Genomic DNA, 23806 nt, shown 5'->3' with positions numbered 1-23806 from the left:
ATCTCAATCATTTATTTACATTTTCAACCAAGTAGTCAGTTGTATAAGTTTACCAGTTCTTTTTTTAGGTAGTAAATAACCATGAGGACTTGTTAGACAAGGGGGGCTTTGTGAGCTGGACCTTAAAAAGAAGGCACCCTCATCTCTTTCTTGTGAAGGGTTTTGAACATTAGTTGTTGAATTCTCATTTTACATCTTTAAACCATCAAGGTTTTCCCTGATTGTTGTATTACCAACAACACTCGATGGGATGTTCAGTTCAGCCATTGCACTCAGAAATGTATTCCAACCTTGGGGTGTCTTCTAATTGTAACATTATTATTTTGTGTAACCCCACGCACCAGATCCAGTATATTTGACCCAGGCACAACACTTTCTTTGTATACAAATTCTCCTTTCTCATTCCACCCAGCAATGTGTTTAGCCTGAACCATTTTACTGAGTAGAAGTTCAGCAATCTTTTTGATTTACACTACTAACCACTTCACAAATTATAGTATTAGTTTCTGTATCTGTAGTATGTAAAGGCTTTTCTTCTGGTGGTGGATTAACAGGTAGCATTAACAGCTTTAAACTCATTTTGTCCCCCTCATTTTGTTTAGCACTCACCAAGTATTTTTGCAACACAGTTGTATACCTCTTTATTTTTCCCCCATCAGATAAATCATTCTGCAAAATAGAAGTAATTTCTGCATCCAAGATTTGCACCACTGACTCCTGAGAATTTGCTACAGAATTTGTTATATTTTGTAAACGGCCCATATCTTTTTAAGGAACAAGATACATTTTCTCACTATAATCCATTAGCGGTTTGTCAAAAGACCAGTTAGCAATGGTATAGCAAAGTCAAGCAGGGACCCAATAAATCCTCCAGACTGTTTTACTAATCGTTTCTTTTTAACAATAGATATTTTTCTTCTGTTAAGTGTGATCAGTCCACGGGTCATCATTACTTCTGGGATATTACTCCTCCCCAACAGGAAGTGCAAGAGGATTCACCCAGCAGAGCTGCATATAGCTCCTCCCCTCTACGTCACTCCCAGTCATTCTCTTGCACCCAACGACTAGATAGGATGTGTGAGAGGACTATGGTCAGGGTCCCTTCAAACATCAAAATCTAACTTCTCTGAAGCTGACTGCTTGGAAATTGAACGCTTGATTTTATCAAGACGTGGGTTTTCTGAGTCAGTTATTGATACCTTAATACAGGCTAGGAAACCTGTTACCAGAAAGATTTACCATAAGATATGGCGTAAATACCTATATTGGTGTGAATCCAAAGGTTACTCTTGGAGTAAGGTTAGGATTCCTAGGATATTGTCTTTTCTACAAGAAGGTTTAGAAAAGGGTTTATCTGCTAGTTCATTAAAGGGACAGATCTCAGCTCTGTCCATTCTGTTACACAAACGTCTGTCAGAAGTTCCTGACGTCCAGGCTTTTTGTCAGGCTTTGGCCAGGATTAAGCCTGTGTTTAAAACTGTTGCTCCACCATGGAGTTTAAACCTTGTTCTTAATGTTTTACAGGGCGTTCCGTTTGAACCCCTTCATTCCATTGATATAAAGTTGTTATCTTGGAAAGTTCTATTTTTAATGGCTATTTCCTCGGCTCGAAGAGTCTCTGAATTATCAGCCTTACATTGTGATTCTCCTTATTTGATTTTTCATTCGGATAAGGTAGTTCTGCGTACTAAACCTGGGTTCTTACCTAAGGTAGTCACTAACAGGAATATCAATCAAGAGATTGTTGTTCCTTCTTTGTGCCCAAATCCTTCTTCGAAGAAGGAACGTCTACTGCACAACCTGGATGTAGTCCGTGCTCTAAAATTTTACTTACAGGCAACTAAGGAATTTCGACAAACGTCTTCTCTGTTTGTCATTTACTCTGGGCAGAGGAGAGGTCAAAAAGCTTCCGCTACCTCTCTTTCTTTTTGGCTTCGTAGCATAATTCGTTTAGCTTATGAGACTGCTGGACAGCAGCCTCCTGAAAGAATTACAGCTCATTCTACTAGAGCTGTGGCTTCCACTTGGGCCTTCAAGAATGAGGCCTCTGTTGAACAGATTTGCAAGGCTGCAACTTGGTCTTCGCTTCATACTTTTTCCAAATTTTACAAATTTGACACTTTTGCTTCATCGGAGGCTATTTTTGGGAGAAAGGTTCTTCAGGCAGTGGTTCCTTCTGTATAAAGAGCCGGCCTATCCCTCCCGTCATCCGTGTACTTTTGCTTTGGTATTGGTATCCCAGAAGTAATGATGACCCGTGGACTGATCACACTTAACAGAAGAAAACATAATTTATGCTTACCTGATAAATTCCTTTCTTCTGTAGTGTGATCAGTCCACGGCCCGCCCTGTTTTTAAGGCAGGTAAATATTTTTTAATTTATACTCCAGTCACCACTTCACCCTTGGCTTTTCCTTTCTCGTTGGTCCTTGGTCGAATGACTGGGAGTGACGTAGAGGGGAGGAGCTATATGCAGCTCTGCTGGGTGAATCCTCTTGCACTTCCTGTTGGGGAGGAGTAATATCCCAGAAGTAATGATGACCCGTGGACTGATCACACTACAGAAGAAAGGAATTTATCAGGTAAGCATAAATTATGTTTTTTTAGTTGCTCAAAGCTTTTATAATTTTGCGCCACTTTAAGTGCTCCTATTTGTCAAGTTGATAAGGGTATTTTACCTTTTAGAGTATTGAGCGCAATCTCATATATCGTAGTGACTAGATCATTAGACGCTGAACCCCAAATCTTTTTTCTTTTAGCTGCTGATGCACTCAATAAAGCTTTTAAAGCAGGCCAATTGTGATGGGGTCTTTTAGACATGTTTGCACCTCATCAGTTGCTACAATAAATGACTAAAGGAGTCCATTCTATCTATTTTTAGTGTTTTTTAAAGATATACACAGCTGGTAATTCAGGGGGTAAGATACTGGTTCTTAAACGGTATTCATCAGGTGTAGTAGATCTTAAATCAACTAATAAATAACCGTAAGGTTTACTTGTGGCATCTTCAAAAGACTCTAGAAAAAAATTGTGATTTACCAGGATACATTTGGAGGGCTAATGTTGTAATTTATAACTTATCCCTAGGATTTTTAAAAAGTACCATATATTTAGTATTTAAATTAATTGTTCTGCTTTTTTTACCCTGACAAAACATGTTCTGTACAAGGTACATTACACTCAGATTTCTGTGATGTACATACTTGGTGAATGCCTTTTCAGTTTCAGAATTATCACTCGCAGCATCCATCAAATCATCAACAACCGCCAGATTCATTTTTCCAATGGGGAAAAGTGTATTGTTATTAAAAGTGTTTGGCAAACCTTCTATTTTTGCTTGATCACAATTTCTTCAATTTCAATGGATGTTTTTATCTGCAAAGGCGTGGGACAGCGATGGGAGCCAAATTTGCCCCAGCCTATGCCAATTTATTCATGGGCTGGTGGGAGCTGTCCCACGTCTTTGCAGATACAAATCCCTTCAGTGAACAGATAGTTGGCTACAAGCGCTACATAGACGACCTGTTGTTTGTCTGGTCAGGCAGCAGGGAACAAAGTGAGCAGTTTGTGTCATACCTCAACAGCAACGATGTGGGCTTGTCATTTACTCATTGTTTTGACAAGATAAAGGTAGATTACCTTGACATCACGCTAATAGGTGACAGCGTTGCTGGTGGGGTTAGGACGAAACTGTTCACTAAACCGATTTCAGCCAACTCATTGATTCATGCGAGAAGTAGTCACCCATGCCATATGCATTATGGTGTGGCAAAGGGCCAGCTAATCAGGGCTAAACGCAATTGCTCTGACGAGTTGGACTTTGAAACAGAAAGTGAGGCTCTCATGGCAAAACTAAGAGAAAGGGGTTATCCAGAGGGTCCTATAAAAAGAGCTCAGAGAGAAGTCAGGAATATGCCCAGAGAAACATTGTTATTACCAAAACAACGAAAACAGGAAACCCGTAGTGAGATTACATTTGTTACAGCATACACCAGTCAATTTCACAAGATTTGTAACATCATCAAAAAGAATCTTCAGATTCTAAGAGGTGATGACATCTTAAAAAATGTGATAGACAAGGGCTGTCGATTTGTTCCTAGGAGGAATATCACCATAGGGAATATGATCTCCCCAAGTATGCTCAAGCCACCGAAAAAAGAGAGTAGCTGGTTGAGCAGCAAAGGGCACTACAAATGTGGTGCCAGAAGTTGCACAGCGTGCAGCTATGCTTTAATAAGCAAGGTGTTTCAATCGGCACATACAAAGAAGGTTTTTGAATGTCAGAGATGCACTAACTGCAGGTCAGAATTTGTCGTGTACCTGGTGACATGTAACGTTTGCAATTTGCAATACGTGGGGTGCACTTCAAGAGAGGCTAGAGCAAGGATAAGAGAGCATCTCAATGACATCGACAAAGAAAAAACAACTACAGGGGTAGCGAAACATTTTCTGTATGATCATCATGGTGATGCAAGTAACTTCAGATGGATGATCATAGAAGTGATAGACAAGAAACCTAGAGGGGGAAGTAGGATGCAGGAGCTATTACGTAGAGAGGCATACTGGATCTTCACCCTAAATACACGGAGACCAGTGGGCATGAATATAACAAATGACATCATCAATTTTTGGGAGTAGTAGAAAGGACAAGGAATAGGTGTACCGATCACCCTTGTACAATTAACACAACATGTTGGTGTTCATTACTGTGATATAAAGATTGAACAAACTGTGTTCAAATTCAGGAAGTTTATTTATATGAGATTTATTTACAAAAAGCGAATATAGATAATGATAATCGCTGCTCCATACATATAACAATTTAGGAACATTAGTGTTAAGTTAAATGAGGGATGGCTAATTTCATTTCATTTCTTTTCTTTCCTTTTCTGTGGCATACAACATTATAAACCTATACGTATTTTTCCCTTATTCTCATCCTAATTGGGTTTGTGATAATAGATCCAGATATCACTGAGGCAAACGTGACATGTCTATGAATGTAATAGGCAACTGTGACAGGCTTTAATAATGAAAAGTATGTTGTGTGCAAAGGCAGATGTCAATCAATGTCAATTACGCATAAGGGAGGAGTCATTACAGACACATTACACAGGCCACCAATCAGATTGTGAGGGGGCATTTAAAGTCCCACAGGTGAATTAACAAAATTAAGTCTATGAATAAGGCATATCAGCCGAAACGCGTCAGACTGGCCTGTTTGTGACTAAGCAGCTGTTTGAAAATACTTGTTACTGCACGCTGGCATCAAGTTTTTATGTTGATTAATAAAGTACTGAGTTTTACCTTAGCGGCTTTCTCTTTTTTCTGTGAAACCTTCTATAAATCTGATATGAGGCACTATGAGTAATAGTTTGTCATACATTTTTTGCCAACATGCATAAAACCACACAATATTCTCAACCCCATGTGATAAAAGCGTACCAACATTTTGTAGGAAGGACCTGCCAAAATGCATGAAAATGGATGTTGTAGTCTGACGTCCATAGCTTAATAACCAAACGGTAGAGTTGTGAAGGCGTCTGTCAGTTGTCTCTTAGTGTATACACACTTTTAAATTTTCTGTAATTGTCTTGTCTCTATTTGCCAGTACCTTTTATTTCTCACAATACCGTTGTGTCGAACTATCATTTTTTTCTGTTTGTCAGGGTGCAAGGGATAGTCCAATACTAATTCTTTTAAACTGTCACAGTTTACTAATTCTACATTAGCAGCAATTAGAGTGATTCCTTTAACTTTTATACATGTTTTACCCGTTGTCCCTCTATAGCCATAAGTTTTTGGGCCAGCCGAAACAAATTCTTTTATGTGTGTTTCAGGGGGTAATTCACTAGTCAGTTCCCCTAAATAGTCACCCAAAGGAGGAGTCCAGTCACCAGGTCTGCTGACAAAAATGAAAGAGTCAGTGTTGTGGTAAAGACAACGGTCTTGCAGTCTGTCTAAAAGCTTGTATAGTTCCAGTTGTGCATAGGCGTTAATGAAACAAGCTATGTGTCTTTAGTGTATTTCCAACTGACCATAGCAGTGTCATCATCTAAGAAATTTAAAGATGACACTGCATACTTTGGTAGAAACACATAACGAAAAAGTTTATCAGGGTCAGTTACAATACTTGTATTCTGCAAATTGCTTTTTTGTCCAAATTTACCCCATAAAGAATTTAGAAAACTTTTGGAAATTTGTCTCTTTGCCAGATTGACCTTTATTTCATGCGGTCTGTGTGACACCCTATTTGTCAAAGTAGTCAGATACATATTTTTGTTTTTTACCCTCGTCTACACCAATCAGCGTAACCTAATGCCTCCTGTTTGTCCCTTAGATGTACCTTGATTATTCTGTGAATAATGCGACTGTGCACTGTTTAAAATGCCAGACTTCAAATATTTTACACAACCTGTACCCTTTCTCCAAAGCTTTTGCTATTTCAACTGTGCACACGTTCCTGTCAAGGCCCGCTCTTCCTCAGTCTGCTCGCAAGGTGTCAATTGGTTGGTGCTGGTACATGTGCGACATAATGGGAACATTAGTTTGCCATTCATTTTTACAGGTAGTACAGGAAAGAACAAAGTTCTAGGGGGGTAGACTTTTACTTTAGCAACACCAAAATAATTGTCAAAAAGTTTAAAATCACCATAAATAATCACAGGGTGACCAATTGGGTATGTTTTTGTTTTGTTAATGAAAGGGTTTAGGCTGGTGAAATCATAATAATGTATGCACTCTTCAGGAGTTGTTTTATGGTACAATTCAATAGCGTTTGTTCTACCACCATACAGAGCATCTCATGGATTCAGGGGTTGTGGAAAATCACTTTCAAGAATAAAGCCCTTTACATCTTCGTCTGATTCTAGCATAGCATTCCACTCACGCTACAGGAAAAAGCAGGCGGCTACTGAGATACTGAAAAAAGGTACTTTTATTCCAGGTAAAAAGTTGACAAAAAGCAAAAAAAAAAGGGTTAATATGACACAACAAACCAGGGAGGGAAACAGCAGACTTACATGTTTCGCGCTGGCTAGCGCTTAATCATAGAAGCTGTTAAACAAGTGAAACCTGCTGTGGCTCTTAAAGGGACAGTGCACCAATCAGAACACCTTATATCTAAATTAGAACAAAACAGGTGTTGCATAAATGTATTGTTTCAAAATATATGTCCACTGAAAGAGCCACAGATCAGATAAGAATAAAAACATAATATAATGGAAATACTTGTGAAGATGTGCAATTCAACAAAAAAAACACCTGTATACTTAAAGCTAGATAACAATATATTCTGTACACATATGTGATATTTAACACATGTATGCAAATTCTAAAAAAGCACCATATACAGTGATAGCTAATTATTAATAAAACAAAACTAGATTTAGCAACAAAATATAACATATCATTTTTCATATGGTTTTTCAAAAAAGGAGAGTAGAGAACAAAGATAAAACAGGAAAAAGTCTCTCAGTGATTTGAAAAAACCTCTGAATAATCTCTCAATAATTTCTTGATAATTTAGGGAAGAGAATGCTGCCAAACACTTGGAATAATTTTACAGAATTCAAAATTCAAAGAAATTCAAGAAAATTAGTCACCTGGAGCTATTTCATAATTCAAAAAGATACAATACTCTGTAATAATATGTGATATATGCACAAAATTATTAGAATTGATGGCATAAGCAAGAAAAATGGAAATATGATTTTGAAAATTGTTTAACTTGTGAAAACATGGACTTTACCAAAAGTTTTTTTAGTAAGGTTACTGGTGATACCTAAATTATCAAGAAATTAATGAGAGATTATTCAGAGTTTTTTTCAAATCACTGAGAGACTTTTTCCTGTTTTATCTTTGTTCTCTACTCTCCTTTTTTGAAAAACCATATGAAAAATTATATGTTATATTTTGTTGCTAAATCTAGTTTTGTTTTATCAATAATTAGCTATCACTGTATATGGTGCTTTTTTAGAATTTGCATACATGTGTTAAATATCACATATGTATACAGAATATATTGTTATCTAGCTTTAAGTATACAGGTGTTTTTTCGTTGAATTGCACATCTTCACAAGTATTTCCATTATATTATGTTTTTATTCTTATCTGATCTGTGGCTCTTTCAGTGGACATACATTTTGAAACAAAACATTTATGCAACACCTGTTTTGTTCTAATTTAGATATAAGGTGTTCTGATTGGTGCACTGTCCCTTTAAGAGCCACAGCAGGTTTCACTTGTTTAACAGCTTCTATGATTAAGCGCTAGCCAGCGCGAAACATGTAAGTCTGCTGTTTCCCTCCCTGGTTTGTTGTGTCATATTAACCCTTTTTTTTGCTTTTTGTCAACTTTTTACCTGGAATAAAAGTACCTTTTTTCAGTATCTCAGTAGCCGCCTGCTTTTTCCTGTACCTTTTTGCGGCTGTCCACCGCTTCTCTGGGCTGGCTCCATACTTTCCCCTACTCAGAGTGGGTCTGTTTCCCTCTTACCCGACGGACGTTTCCTGCAGCAGCACCAGCTCTACTATACGTCATTCCACTCATGCTCCCACATTTCACGTACGTTGTAACCATGTTTTTTAAGGCAACTAACTAAGCGGTCATCTGGAATACCTAAAGCTTTGTGAATAGCTCTAGCCCTTTCAATTAGCACAGAGTATGCAACATCTACCTTTTCCAAAATAGCACAAACACTAGCGGCCAGACACAAATTATTATTATAATTATTCAAATAAAACAAATGCCGTCTTTTAGTACCAATAACACAACTGTACGGTGTTGATATAAGGCGTCTACGGTTTACCACACCACCTTCTCTTGCTAACAATTAAGACAACAAGTCTTAAACTACCATCCCCAAAAACTTAGCATTACTCTGTAAAAGATTAGCTACATCATTCAAAAAACTCTCAGCATTTAAGTTGTCCCTAAAATAGCGAATGAAGTATAAATGGTTATTCATTCCACCACCCTCTAATCTTAGTTGTACCATATCATCCGGACCTATATTGTTCATTAAGTCATCCAGCGTGTGTTGTATAGCATGCATTGCAGAATCAAAAGACTGTATTTGGTCAAGATTAACAAATCGGAAATGGTCATAATACTCAACGACATTAAAATTATCACACTTTCCTTGGTAATGTGCTACACTTTCCAAAAAAACATGTTGATGAGGTACAATATCTGCATTTTCCATATTATTTTGTGCCACCATCTGAGCATTTGGTATATCTTTTAGTTGTTCTATATTTTGGTTTTCAATTTTATCAAATTCATTATTTTGTATGCTGTTTTCTGCATTTTCAGCAACAGGGTATTGATCTATATTTTGATCAACAATTTGAGCATTTGATGCATCTATGGGTTGTTCTATACAGTCATTAGAGTTGTACCATTCAGGCTGTGCATGGTTCTCATTTTCAGTTTCGGGAATGTAATTCTGAAACTCTGTATCTGGTGTATGATTTACCCCTGTGATTGGTGTATGACCAGTTCTTTTACCAGATTTTTCACTTTTTGTTTCAGTTATCTGATTTTTACGTTTACCCATGTCGAATCTTATTTTTTTAAGCAATTTTAAACTGGTGTAAAGTGTGTGTTTTGAATTGTCAAATGTTAATCTTATTGCACCACCCCTCTGCAGTCTGCAGTCATCAGTCAAACTTACAAGTCCTTTAAACAAATTAAACAGGTCTTTAAGGGCGTCTCTTATTGAAATACAAGTTCCTAATATATGACTGAACCAGTCAACAAAGTCTTCAGCGTCAATATCTTGGGTAAGTGTTATTTCTGAGCAGATTCTGTCAGTTTCTGTGGAGATGGACTACAAATTTTATTTGTAGACCGTGAGTTGTTAATGGAATTTAAGTCAAGAAATTTGGAAAAAAAGGAAAATTGCGTGTTCAAGTCTATTTTTTATCTCAGCATCTTTATAAATTGGGTTATCTGTAACATTCAAACAGTCTAAGTCCAATTCAGATATTATACCTTTAATGGCTAACACTGATTTTAATAATAATCTATATGCCAAAAATAGCCCAATCACCTAAATTATCAGTACCAATTTGTGTGTCATATGCACATTGTGAATTTTCTACAACTGTTACAGTCTGTGAGATAGGTAATGTGGGGGCTTTCTTGTTAATAGTAATCATAATGTCCTCTAAAGCTGTCCTAGGTTTTTTAAACAAAGATTGTCCGTTAGAAGTATCAATGTCACAATTTCTCTTGGTAGAAAAACATGTCTTATTTTCAGACATTTCTTGTGTCTGGGTTGACAATTGTTGTTGTGGTTTTACATATGTTGACTTACAAGTATTAATTACATTAGTTAAATGTTCTTAAAAAGCCGCTTTTTACACTCTTTGAGCGCGTTGTTGGTTCATGCGTCACATTCGCTGTTGATGTCGAAGCCACCTCACCATCTTCTTTCTATGTAATGTTTGCTGCGCCCGTATTTTCTGGATAGCTTTGAAACTAAAAAAAAAAAAAAAACCATTAGATGCAAAATAGACATGTTGTTCTATTAAAAATTGGTTTAAAATAAAGTTCCAATGAATTAAATGCCATTTCCGTGTAAAGAGGAATTAGTAGATTTGGAATAAATAAATAATGAATAAATATATACCTTTTCTCTTGCAAGGTGTATCCAGTCCACGGATTCATCCTTTACTTGTGGGATATTCTCATTCCCTACAGGAAGTGGCAAAGAGAGCACACAGCAAAGCTGTCCATATAGCTCCCCCTCTAGCTCCACCCTTCAGTCATTCTCTTTGCCGGCTCTAAGCACTAGGGTCTCTCTACGGGATGGTAAAGTGAATGTGGTGTTAGAATTGTAGTTTTTATTATCTTCAATCAAAAGTTTGTTATTTTAAATGGTACCGGTTTGTACTATTTACTCTCTAGCAGAAAAGTGATGAAGATTTCTGCTGAGAGGAAAATTATTTTAGCATGTTGTAACTAAAATCCACTGCTGTTCCCACACAGGACTGAGGAGTACCAGAAAACTTCAGTTGGGGGGAACGGTTTGCAGGGTAATCTGCAATGAGGTATGTTCAGTTATTTATTTCTAGACAAGACTGAGATAATGCTAGAAGAGACTGACAATATCCCCATTAGGGGAGGGTAAGCTATGTTCACAGACTTAGTATGGAATTGAATGCTTACATAACAGGGCTAATTATGCTGGTTGACACTGATTCAGTTCAAGAAAAATATCGTTTGTAAACACTTTGAAAGTCCTTTTGGGGTTCTTTCTGGGGTTATTACCCACATGACTGGTTTTTAGTCACTTAAGAGTGATTTATTAGGCCTCACAACTCCGGAGTAGAGTGGGAGGGGCCTAATTTTGCGCCTTAGATGCGCACTTAGAATGGCAGAGAAGTTCATGCTGCTTCACATGGAGGGTCCTGCTGCTGTTTGAGGGCCTTATAGAAGCTTTATTCCCCCAAATCTGATCCCTAAGGGCAGGTAGGGCCACAGCAAGGCTGTGGCAAGGTGCTGTACTATTTTTAACCAGGTGTTGGCTTTAGGCTGCTCCGGTTTGGGCATTAAGGGGTTAATCGTTTTGAAACTTGTGGTGCAATCTTATTAAGGCTTTAAGTACATACTGTGAAAATTTCAGGAGAATTGCTGCATTTTTCACTGTTTTGGAAAATTGTGTGCTCTTTTTATTTCTTAAAGGCACAGTAACATTTTTTTTCAAATTGTGTTTTTTATTTGATTAAAGTGATTTCCAAGCCTGCTTGTATATATTACTAGTCTATTAAACATGTCTAAAACTAAGGAAAATCCGTGTTCAATGTGTTTAGAAGCCATGGTGGAACCCCCTCTCAGAATGTGTCCCACTTGTACTGATATGTCTATACACTTTAAAGATCATATTGTTGCACTTAAAAATGTGGCCCAAGATGATTCTCAGACTGAAGGTAACGAGGGTAGCCCGTCTGCCTCTTCCCAAGTGTCACAACTAGTTACGCCCGCGCAAGCGACGCCTAGTACCTCTAGTGCGTCTAACACTTTTACATTACAAGACTTAGCGGCAGTCATGGATAATTCTCTTACAGCCTTCTTATCTAAACTGCCCATGATACCTGCAAAGTGTGATAGCTCCGTTTTAAGAACAGATTATGAGCATTCTGACGCTTTGGTAGCCGTATCCGATATACCCTCACAACGCTCTGAAGTGGGAGCAAGGGATTTGATGTCTGAGGGAGAAGTCTCTGATTCAGGAAGGGTTCCTCCTCAGACAGATTCAGATACATTGGCTTTTAAATTTAAACTAGAACACCTCCGCGTTTTGCTTAGGGAGGTATTAGCTACTCTGGATGACTGCGACCCTTTGGTGATCCCAGAGAAATTGTGTAAAACGGACAAGTACCTAGAGGTCCCGGTTTACATGGATACGTTTCTGGTCCCTAAAAGGATTGCGGATATCGTTACTAGGGAGTGGGATAGACCAGGTGTTCCCTTTGCTCCCCCTCCTGTTTTTGAGGAAATGTTCCCCATACCTGACCCTGTGTGGGACTCGTGGCAGACGGTCCCTAAGGTGGAGGGGGCTATTTCTACACTTGCTAAACGCACAACCATACCAATTGCAGACAGTTGTGCTTTTAAAGACCCTATGGATAAGAAGTTAGAGGGTTTACTTAAGAAAATTTTTGTTCAACAAGGTTTTCTTCTCCAACCTATTGCCTGCATTATTCCTTTAACTACTGCAGCTGCTTTCTGGTTTGAGGCGCCGGAAGACTTGCTCCAGGCGGAGACCTCATATGAGGAAATTATGGATAGAATTAAGGCTCTAAAGCTGGCTAATGCTTTTATCACGACGCCGCTTTCCAAATAGCTAAGTTAGCGCCGAAAAATTCAGGGTTCGCCATTTTGGCGCGCAGGGCGCTATGACTAAAGTCCTGGTCGGCCGATGTGTCGTCTAAATCCAAGCTTTTGAACATCCCTTTCAAAGGAAAGACCCTCTTCAGGCCTGAATTGAAAGAGATTATTTCAGATATCACCGGGGGAAAAGGCCATGCTCTCCCTCAGGACAAGCCCTTTAAGACAAAGAACAAGGCTAATTTTCGTTCCTTTCGCCTTTCTGGACAAGCATTATCAGTTTGTGGCTCTTCCTTTCGGGTTGGCCACTGCTCCCAGAATTTTCACAAAGGTGCTAGGGTCCCTCCTGGCGGTGCTAAGACCACGGGGCATAGCAGTGGCGCCTTACTTAGACGACATCTTAATTCAGGCGTCGACTTTCCAAAGAACCAAATCTCACACGGAGATCGTATTGGCCTTTCTGAGGTCTCACGGGTGGAAGGTGAACATAAAAAATAGTTCTCTCTCCCCCCTCACAAGAGTTCCATTCCTAGGAACTCTGATAGACTTGATAGAAATGAAAATATTTCTGACGGAGGTCAGAAAGTTAAAACTGTTAACTACTTGCCGAGCTCTTCATTCCATTCCTCGGCCATCTGTAGCTCAGTGCATGGAGACAATCGGACTAATGGTAGCGGCAATGGACATAGTCCCTTTTGCTCGGATACACCTCAGACCACTGCAACTATGCATGCTCAAACAGTGGAATGGGGATTATGCAGATTTGTCTCCTCAAATTCAGTTGGACCAGGAGACCAGAGATTCTCTTCTCTGGTGGTTGTCTCAGGATCACCTGTCTCAGGGAATATGTTTCCGCAGACCAGAGTGGATCATTGTAACGACCGACGCCAGTCTGTTAGGCTGGGGTGCGGTCTGGGACTCCCTGAAAGCTCAGGGCTTATGGTCTCGGGAAGAAACTCTTCTCCCAATAAACATTCTGGAACTGAGGGGCAATATTCAACGCTCTTCAGGCATGGCCTCAACTAGCTGCGGCCAAATACATCAAATTTTAGTCGGACAACATCATGACTGTAGCTTACGTCAATCATCAGGGGGAACAAAGAGTTCCCTAGCAATGACGGAAGTAACCAAAATAATCAGGTGGGCGGAGGATCACTCCTGCCATCTCTCAGCAATTCACATCCCAGGAGTAAACAACTGGGAGGCGGATTTTTTAAGTCGTCAGACTTTTCACCCGGGGGAGTGGGAACTCCACCCGGAGGCATTTGCCCAGCTGACTCAGCTTTGGGGCATTCCAGAGTTGGATCTGATGGCGTCCCGTCAGAACACCAAACTTCCTCTCTACAGGTCCAGGTCCCGGGATCCCAAGGCGGTATTGATAGATGCTCTAGCAGCGCCTTGGTCCTTCAATCTGGCTTATGTTTTTCCACCGTTTCCTCTCCTCCCGCGTCTGGTTGCCAGAATCAAGCAGGAGAAGGCTTTGGTGATTCTGATAGCGCCTGCGTGGCCACGCAGGACTTGTTATGTAGACCTAGTGGACATGTCCTCTGTCCCACCATGGACATTGTCACTGAGGCAGGATCTTCTGATACAGGGTCCGTTCAAGCATTCAAATTTAGTTTCTCTACGTCTGACTGCTTGGAGATTGAACGCTTAATTCTATCAAAGCGTGGGTTCTCTGAGTCAGTTATAGATACTCTGATTCAGGCTAGAAAGCCTGTCACCAGGAAAATCTACCATAAGATATGGCGGAAATATCTTTGTTGGTGTGAATCCAAGGGTTACTCATGGAGTAAGATTAGGATTCCCAGGATATTGGCTTTTCTCCAAGAAGGATTGGAGAAAGGATTGTCAGCTAGTTCCTTAAAACGACAAATATCTGCTTTGTCTATCCTGTTACACAAGCGTCTGGCAGAGGTACCAGATGTTCAAGCGTTTGTTCAGGCTTTAGTCAGAATCAAGCCTGTCTATAAACCTGTGGCTCCGCCATGGAGTTTGAATCTAGTTCTTTCAGTTCTTCAAGGGGTTTCGTTTGAACCTTTACATTCCATAGACATTAAGTTGTTATCTTGGAAAGTTTTGTTTTTGATAGCTATCTCTTTTGCTAGAAGAGTTTCAGAATTATCTGCCTTACAGTGTGATTCACCTTACCTGGTGTTCCACGCAGATAAGGTAGTTTTGCGTACCAAGCCTGGTTTTCTTCCTAAAGTTGTTTCTAACAAGAATATTAACCAGGAAATAGTTGTTCCTTCTCTGTGTCCTAATCCATCTTCGAAGAAGGAACGTCTATTACACAATCTTGATGTAGTTTGTGCTTTAAAGTTCTATTTACAAGCAACTAAGGATTTCAGACAAACATCTTCTTTGTTTGTTATCTATTCTGGTAAGAGGAGAGGTCAGAAAGCGACTGCTACCTCTCTTTCCTTTTGGCTGAAAAGCATCATCCGTTTGGCCTATGAGACTGCTGGCCAGCAGCCTCCTGAAAGAATTACTGCTCATTCTACCAGAGCAATGGCTTCCACATGGGCTTTCAAAAATGAGGCTTCTGTTGAACAGATTTGTAAGGCAGCGACTTGGTCTTCACTGCATACTTTTGCCAAATTTTACAAATTCGATACTTTTGCTTCTTCTGAGGCTATTTTTGGGAGAAAGGTTTTGCAAACAGGGGTGCCTTCCGTTTAAGGTACCTGTCTTGTTCCCTCCCTTCATCCATGTCCTAAAGCTTTGGTATTGGTATCCCACAAGTAAAGGATGAATCCGTGGACTGGATACACCTTGCAAGAGAAAACAGAATTTATGCTTACCTGATAAATTACTTTCTCTTGCGGTGTATCCAGTCCACGGCCCGCCCTGGCATTTAAGTCAGGTAAAAAATTTTTTGTTTAAACTACAGTTACCACTGCACCCTATGGTTTCTCCTTTTTCTTCCTAACCTTTGGTCGAACGACTGGGGGGTGGAGCTAGAGGGGGAGCTATATGGACAGCTTTGCTGTGTGCTCTCTTTGCCACTTCCTGTAGGGAATGAGAATATCCCACAAGTAAAGGATGAATCCGTGGACTGGATACACCGCAAGAGAAAGTAATTTATCAGGTAAGCATAAATTCTGTTTTTTCACATATAAATCCTTTTGCTGTTCTTCGTGAACGTTGTTTTCAAGCGGGTACAAGTGTCGCCGTATGTCTCTCGAGCGGTACAATGCAATTTTCTTTTGTTAATGTGGCTATTTCTGGGAAAATAAACAAACAATATTAATATATTTCGTAAAAAACTATATATGTTAAGACTCAGACATGTTCAGACTTGTCCCTAGGACAGAAGTTAGTATCGCATGCCATATGCCCAGCTTGTAATCTTACCGTCCATGTCTTGATTTATGACTTTGCGTTTCATTATCGAGTAGCTCTATATTGAAATTATCGATATAGTATTCTGAAAATGTGTATAAAAAAAAATATGAAATATATTACTTTTGGTTTGCAAATATATTAAACAGTCTAAAGTACATGGTTTATATACCTATAATGCAATTATATTAAACAAATAAAAATAAATAACTAATATTTCTATTGACAATATGGCAGTTGTACATTATGAGATATCTGAAATATATTACATTTGGTTTTTGAAAAAATATATAAATATATATATATATATATATATATATATATATATATATATATATATATATATATACACACACACATACGCGTATGACACAATTTAAAAATTATTAAACAACATTGGATATTGTAAAAATAAATATCTTGTATTTCTATAGACCACTTGTCCATGGCACATTCATCAAAGGGGATTTCTTCTAAATGTTCCTATAATTCAACCATACAGGCTATTTAAGGTTACTGTTTTAAAGGAAATGAAAGGAAAAAAAAGTGTATTGTTGAAACGTACAAAATGTATCATTTTAAGCATTTATGAATGGATCTAAATAAGAGATTAAAACAGATATTTTTAAGGAAATGATACCATAGTATGTGACCGGTAAAATGAAAATATTCTAAGTCTAATTTTTAAACAAATATATTTTATACCATCATTTTATACAATTATGAATATGGTTCAGCGTTTGATAGAAATGTACAAAAATAGAGTACAAATTATTATCTAGACGTATAAATAAATTAAATAAATGTATCTACTAATAGGTCTAACGTGATAGTAAAAATTACAACAACAAAAAAAACCTACAATTTTTATATTATAATTTTACAGTTAAAAAAATATGATAGAACAAAATTATTATTTAACAGTACATGTCATAGAAATTTAGAAAATAATTACACATTATTTAACATTATACCTAAAACATATAAGATTATTAAATTAAATAAACATATATAATAATAGGGGATAACGTGAATTGCAACAACTAATCAGAAATAAAAAATAAAACCATTTTCGAGTGTTGACGGCTGGCTAGTCATGTTAGTGACTTGTGTATGGACCTGCATGGTGAAATGCTTTATTTAAAGCCCACCAATAAAAAGGAAAGCCCCATGTTGACATTCCACACCTGTCATTGTCAGCAATCACCACCTAAAAAGACAGTCCTCATTCTCGCAGTCCACACCTGTCATTGTAAAAAAAAAAAACCCCATCACTGTCTGTGTTTGTATATGTATATACATATATATATATATATATTTTTTTTTGTGTGTGTGAATACATCTCTCTCTCTTTCTCTCTGTGTGTGTGTAATATATATATATATATATATATATATATATATTTTTTTTTTTTTTATTTTTTTTTTAATACAGCACTCTATTTCTCTCTCTTTCATTCTCTCTCTCTTTGTGTGTGTGTGTATATATATATATATAATATATATATAATATATATATTACAACATGTTTATTAATTTTTTTTGTCATGCCCATATCCTTAAACATAAATATTTTAAAGGGTTTTAAAAATATTCACTAACTACAAAACCTATTGGATATTACATATACCACAGCAAAGTAAAAAACATTTCACTCGTTCATAAAACAATTATTCAATCAATAAAAATACATTTTATTTATTCCGCAACTATATAATTACCATATAAAAATCATTACAATGAATAAAAATAAATTTTATTTATCACGCAACTATATCATTACCATATCAAAATCATTATCAATATTAAAACGGGGTGGATTCTAGGGGTGGGTATATGGGCGGAGACTTGGGCAGAAATGGGCAGATATTTACATAAAAAGGGGCGTGGCACCTGTCAAATTAAGTTTGACAACGTGTAGCTTCTTACTACTATTAATAATTATAAAATTTTAAAAAGTACCTAAAATAGTGGTGAACATAGGGGAGGGCTGTTTAGTAGGGATCAAGGGGTGAGAGGTGCCAGGTGGGAGGGTAACCCCTACAGTACAGCAAATATTAACCTTACAAGCTAACTGATTAACCCCATCACTGCCAGAAATGTAAGAAGTGTGGTTGACAGCTCCAATTAGTAGTCAACTAATTACCAAAAACCAGCATGTCTACTGTTTCTGAGCAAAGGGGATCCCAGAGAAGCTTTTAAAACAATATGTTTTATGACTGCAGGAGTTGTGTATAAATAATTTCAGTGAAACCCCAAACTTTACAATTTTATATATGATTATATTTGGCAGTCAAATAGTGGCATCAAATATACCAAAAAGGACCTTGTTTTCTACTTTAAAAATATATATTTTTTCATAGGTAAAGTCTCTATTTCTGTTTAAATAGAGTGATAGCAAAAAATGCCAAAAAAATCCCTGTACAAATTTTTCTGTGAAATTCCCAGTAGTAAAGGGGTTAAAGTGATATATTATATGAAATGGTGTTGGACTGGGAAGGGCTCAGAGGTGTATATGTATGTGTGTAGATTTGTTTGTGTTTGTACAGTATATACGTGTGTTTATGTATGTATGTGTACACATACATCAAAATATATATATACACATACTGAACATATATTCCTTTTAGCCCTTACCAGTCCAACAGCTTGTCATATACCATATCACTTTAAAACAGTGTTAACACCGCTTTTTAATTTAAAAAACATAAATAGTTTTATTCTTGACTCAGTAAAAAAAATTTTTTTTAAATATAGCTATACAGTGGGACCTCGGTTAACGAACGACTCGGTAAACGAAATTTCGGTTTACGAATGAAAATTCTGGGGAAAAAATGCCTCAGTTTACAAAAAATTTTCGCAATACGAACGAATTAATTGGTTTTCAATGCATTCCTATGCATTCCTACGCAATACGAAACAAGTGTCCCGGTTTTGGAGCCATTTGCAGCAAGTTGCTGAGCCTTTTGGAGCCATTTGCAGCAAGTTGTGGAGCCTTTTGGAGCCTTTTGCAGCAGGTTTTGGAGCCTTTTTTCTCACCTCCGGAACGCATTAATTGGTTTTCAATGCATTCCTATGGGAAACCGTGTTTCGGTTTACAAATTTTTCGCAATACGAAACGTCCCAGAGAACGCATTAAATTCGTAAACCGAGGTCCCACTGTATATCTTTTTATATACACTCCTGCATTTCTGTCAGATAAGGCACCACTTTGCCCAGAAAATTGTTACAATTACAAATGTTTAGGCATTCTCATGTTTATTTCTTTTCTTTGTATTGGTATGACACAAAAAAACGTGGAGAGAAAAGAGACAAATCTGACACATTCCACTCAAAACTCCAAAAATGGACTGGGCAAAATTATTGGCACCCTCATTTTAATATTTGGTAGCACACCCCTTTTCGCCAACTGCTCCAGGTTTTGAAATCTCTCCACAGGTGCTCTTTGGGATTGAGATCTGGACTCATTGCTGGCCAGTTCAGTACTCTCCAGCGCTTTGTCTAAAACCATTTCTGGGTGCTTTTTGACGTGTGCTTTGGGTCATTGACCTGCTGTAAGACCCATGACCTCTGACGGAGGCCCATCTTTTTGACACTGGACCCTACATTGCACCACAGAATTATTTGGTAGTCTTTAGATTCATAATGCCATGCACACAGTCAAGACATCCAATGCCTGAAGCAGCAAAGCAACCCCAAAACATCAGTTAACCTCCACCATGTTTGACTGTAGGGACTGTATTCTTTTCTTTAATAGCCTAATTTTTCTGAAAACCGTAGAATGATGAGCTTTACCAAAAAACTGATTTTGTTTCATCTGTCCACAGCACATTCTCCCTAAAGAATTTTGGCTTTCTCGGGTAAGTTTTGGCAGAATTCAATCTGGGTTTTTTTGTTTCTGTGTCAGCAGTGGGGTCCTCCTGGGTCTCCTACCTTAGCATTCAGATGGCGACATATAGTGCAAGCTGACACATTTGTACCCTGTGCCTGAAGGTCAGTTTTGTCTGGAACTTGATTGAGGTTCTTTATCCACCATTCGAACAATCCTTTATTGCAATCTTCCTTCAATTTTTCTTTTTCGCCAATGTGCAAGGGGATTAGCTGCAGTGTCATGGGCTGTAAACCTCTTGACAATGTTGCGCACAGTGGACACAAGATCATTAAGATAGCTGGAGATGGACTTGTAACCTTGAGATTGTCCATGCTTTTTCACAATTTTTGTTCTCAAATCCTCAGACAATTCTTTGCTGCTCTTTCTCTTCTCCATGCTCAGTGTGGTACACAGAGATACACAACAGAAAGAATTAGTTAATTTTTTACCATTTCAACTGGTTGCCGGTGTGATTTCTATATTGTCAGAACCTGTTAATTGATACAGGTGAGTTTAATTACAAATTACAGGAGCATCACAAACTTGGAATGCAATTTTGTCAATAATTTTGTCCAGTCCATTTTTGGAGTTTTGAGTGGAATGTGTCAGATTTGGCTTTTTTCCCTCCACTTTTTTGTGTCATACCAATACAAACAAAAGAAATAAACATGAGAATGCCTAAACATTTGTAATTGCAACAATTTTCCAGACGAAGTGGTGCATTATCTGACAGAAATGCAGGGGTGCCAATATTTACAGCTACAAATCCCCAAATCCGGAATTCCAAAATCCAAACTTATTCTTCAATCTAAACTTATTGATTAATATTTGTGAACAAAAATAATATTATGTTTGTGGTACTCAGGTGGAACAGGCTAACAATGTTATTCGGCTGGTTGTTCATTCCTGTGAGTGCGCTTCTCTCTGTATGTCTCCCTAAGGGAAAAAGGGGCAACCAGAAGTGGACTCCTTGCTCAGTGTGCTTAGAGGAATATGGCTACACTTCACTGATGAGTCCCAATGAAGGCCGAAACAATTGTCTGTGGTTGCTGTGTTCCTTGTTTATAGAGGATTTGCCTGGTATTTTGGGGCTGGACTAACCATAATAGGCAGGATTAGACTGATATACTACAGGAAAGTTCTACTTTGTGAAAAGCATTACTACTGGGCTAAAAAGAAGCTGCACCAAGGTGGTAAATCACCATAGAACAGGCTATCAATGTTATTGAGCTGGTTGTTCGTTCCTGCGAGAGCGCTTCTCTCTGTATTTATATACATACAAAAATACACACACACATATATATATATATATATATACAGTATATATATATATATCCAAATACAATTCTAAAACCTGAATCCAACCCTTTCAACCGATCCACTCATGCAAAGCACATTCATTCATAAAACAAACTGATTCGACTCAGGCGTCCCTGGAAGAATCAACAGAAGGCTCTCACAAAGACACTGCTCTTGTATATTCAAGAGTATATCCTAGAAAGTTCATTTGAAGATGGACAGTCCCGTAAACATACTGAACTTTCAAACTTGTATCCAAATGATTATTCTTTGATGTAAGCTAATAGACAAAGTTGCTGTGAAAATTTCTTTTTACAATTAGAAACATATCCTCTTAAGCATGAGGTTTAATAAGCATTTCCACAGGCTGTGATAATTATGTTTCTTTTAGCAAGGCCTTTTGATGCTAAAGACAAAGAATTACCAACAGAGCCGTTGTTCCACAATGAGATGAAATCATAACAGGTGGTGTTTGTTTTCCCGTCCGCACCAGTGGATTAAAGTCGGGGGCACTCCTATCTGTTCGAGAGGACATGGAACTGCAAGTATCATAAAAGTTAATTAACATGCATGTTTTAACTGGCCAGTTTCCATACTAATCCAGACGTAATACCAGCTCACACAGATGATTGGTGATACATATGCTGTCTTAACTTACAGCTTCCACTGCATTAGAGACACTCTAATATACTAACACAATAGTGCTGGGAGACGCTGCATATGTTACGCATAGGTTGTGACATCAACTGTTAGAATTGCCACACACCGATACTCAGGCTGAATATAACCCTACCGCATGAGTGGTTCGATAAAGGGGAACTTTGAAAGAGCCTTGGAGTAGGTTGAGAGTGAATACAGATTGACTTTTACACTTATGCTGGACGAACTAACGGCTTTTTGACATCTTTTTTGCAATATGCACTAACATATAGATGTGCTTACACTTGCTAAAAGAAACATAATTATCACAGCCTGTGGAAATGCTTATTAAACCTCATGCTTAAGAGGATATGTTTCTAATTGTAAAAAGAAATTTTCACAGCAACTTTGTCTATTAGCTTACATCAAAGAATAATCATTTGGATACAAGTTTGAAAGTTCAGTATGTTTACGGGACTGTCCATCTTCAAATGAACTTTCTAGGATATACTCTTGAATATACAAGAGCAGTGTCTTTGTGAGAGCCTTCTGTTGATTCTTCCAGGGACGCCTGAGTCGAATCAGTTTGTTTTATGAATGAATGTGCTTTGCATGAGTGGATGGGTTGAAAGGGTTGGATTCAGGTTTTAGAATTGTATTTAGATACTCTATAATAAAATCTAGTTGTATTTTTTGCATTTCAGGTGTGCTGAGTTTTTTTTGTTATAATTATTGTATGGTAGAATTGGAGGTTTTACTAGACTCTTGCACCCTACATATTAACAGGATTTTTCATTTCATTTGATTTGTTAATTATAGACAGAACTTTTCAGTGGTGCTGTGACTAATATAATACTTTTATATAATATATATATATCCATACGATATAGAGGGCACTCAGAGGTCTTGATAATTGTTATGATTTTATTCATGCAACAATCACATAATTCAATTTGATGTTTCGGCTCCACACATGAGCCTTTTTCAAGACAATCTTGTTTGTTTGTTTAGCGTGTTTAAATTGCCATTTCCCAAATGCTAGCAATGCTTAGAAGATTGTCTTAAAAAAGACTCATGTGTGGAGCCGAAACGTCGACTTGAATTATGTGATTGTTGCATGAATAAAATCATAAAAATGATCAAGACCTGTAAGTGCCATCTATATTGTATGGATGTGTATGAAAATTATTTGAGGAGACACCCGGGCGAAATAGAATAACCAGTAAGGTTGGAGTGCATGGATTGCAGAACATATATATATATATATATATATATATATATATATATATATATATATATATATATATATATATATATATATATATATATACATACAATCTTCAGAGGCTTTCTCTCTAGAGCAACCTTTTTACTTTCAACTTTTAATATGAGCGCTATTGATTTTACTGAGTAGTGTTTTTGCACCCCCCTTGTAATCTTGGCCAATATCTGTGTTTCTACAGCTATCACTGTTCTGCCCATGTGATAAACCAATACTTGTGGCACAGAAATCATGTTTACTTATGGCAACTGCTGTAGATTTGGAAATGGCCCGAAAGGCATCAGACCGCATAGAACAGGTACTAAATTATCTTCTTTTGACTTGGATGTGCTTCCTGATTTACTAAAGTGGCCCCAGTACTTATGGTATTGCTGGATATTTCTTGGATTGCAGGTTGGGTTGCTCAATCAATCACTGGAGCATATCCAGTTGTGTAGAGAGATCTGGAAAGTGCTGCAGTCTACAGGTATGTGGTAACGCAAATCCCTTTGTCTGAAATATAACTCCTATAATACAGAGCTACTTTCAGAGTCT

The 23806-nt window shown here is 37.7% G+C and overlaps 1 protein-coding gene across 1 annotated transcript in view; it reads left to right on the top strand.

The window, feature by feature from the left end:
• The window catches only part of TEX11 (testis expressed 11), an 827067-nt gene that overhangs the window by 653713 nt on the left and 149548 nt on the right, over positions 1 to 23806 (top strand). Inside the window, exons 21-22 of the mRNA XM_053699074.1 lie at positions 23454 to 23570; positions 23666 to 23738. Coding sequence (XP_053555049.1) covers positions 23454 to 23570; positions 23666 to 23738 — 190 coding nt within the window. The remainder of the gene's footprint in view (positions 1 to 23453; positions 23571 to 23665; positions 23739 to 23806) is intronic.

This window comes from Bombina bombina, chromosome 1 (genome assembly GCF_027579735.1).
Source record: "Bombina bombina isolate aBomBom1 chromosome 1, aBomBom1.pri, whole genome shotgun sequence".
Lineage (NCBI taxonomy): Eukaryota > Metazoa > Chordata > Amphibia > Anura > Bombinatoridae > Bombina > Bombina bombina.
This window is presented reverse-complemented; position numbering and strand designations above follow the sequence as displayed.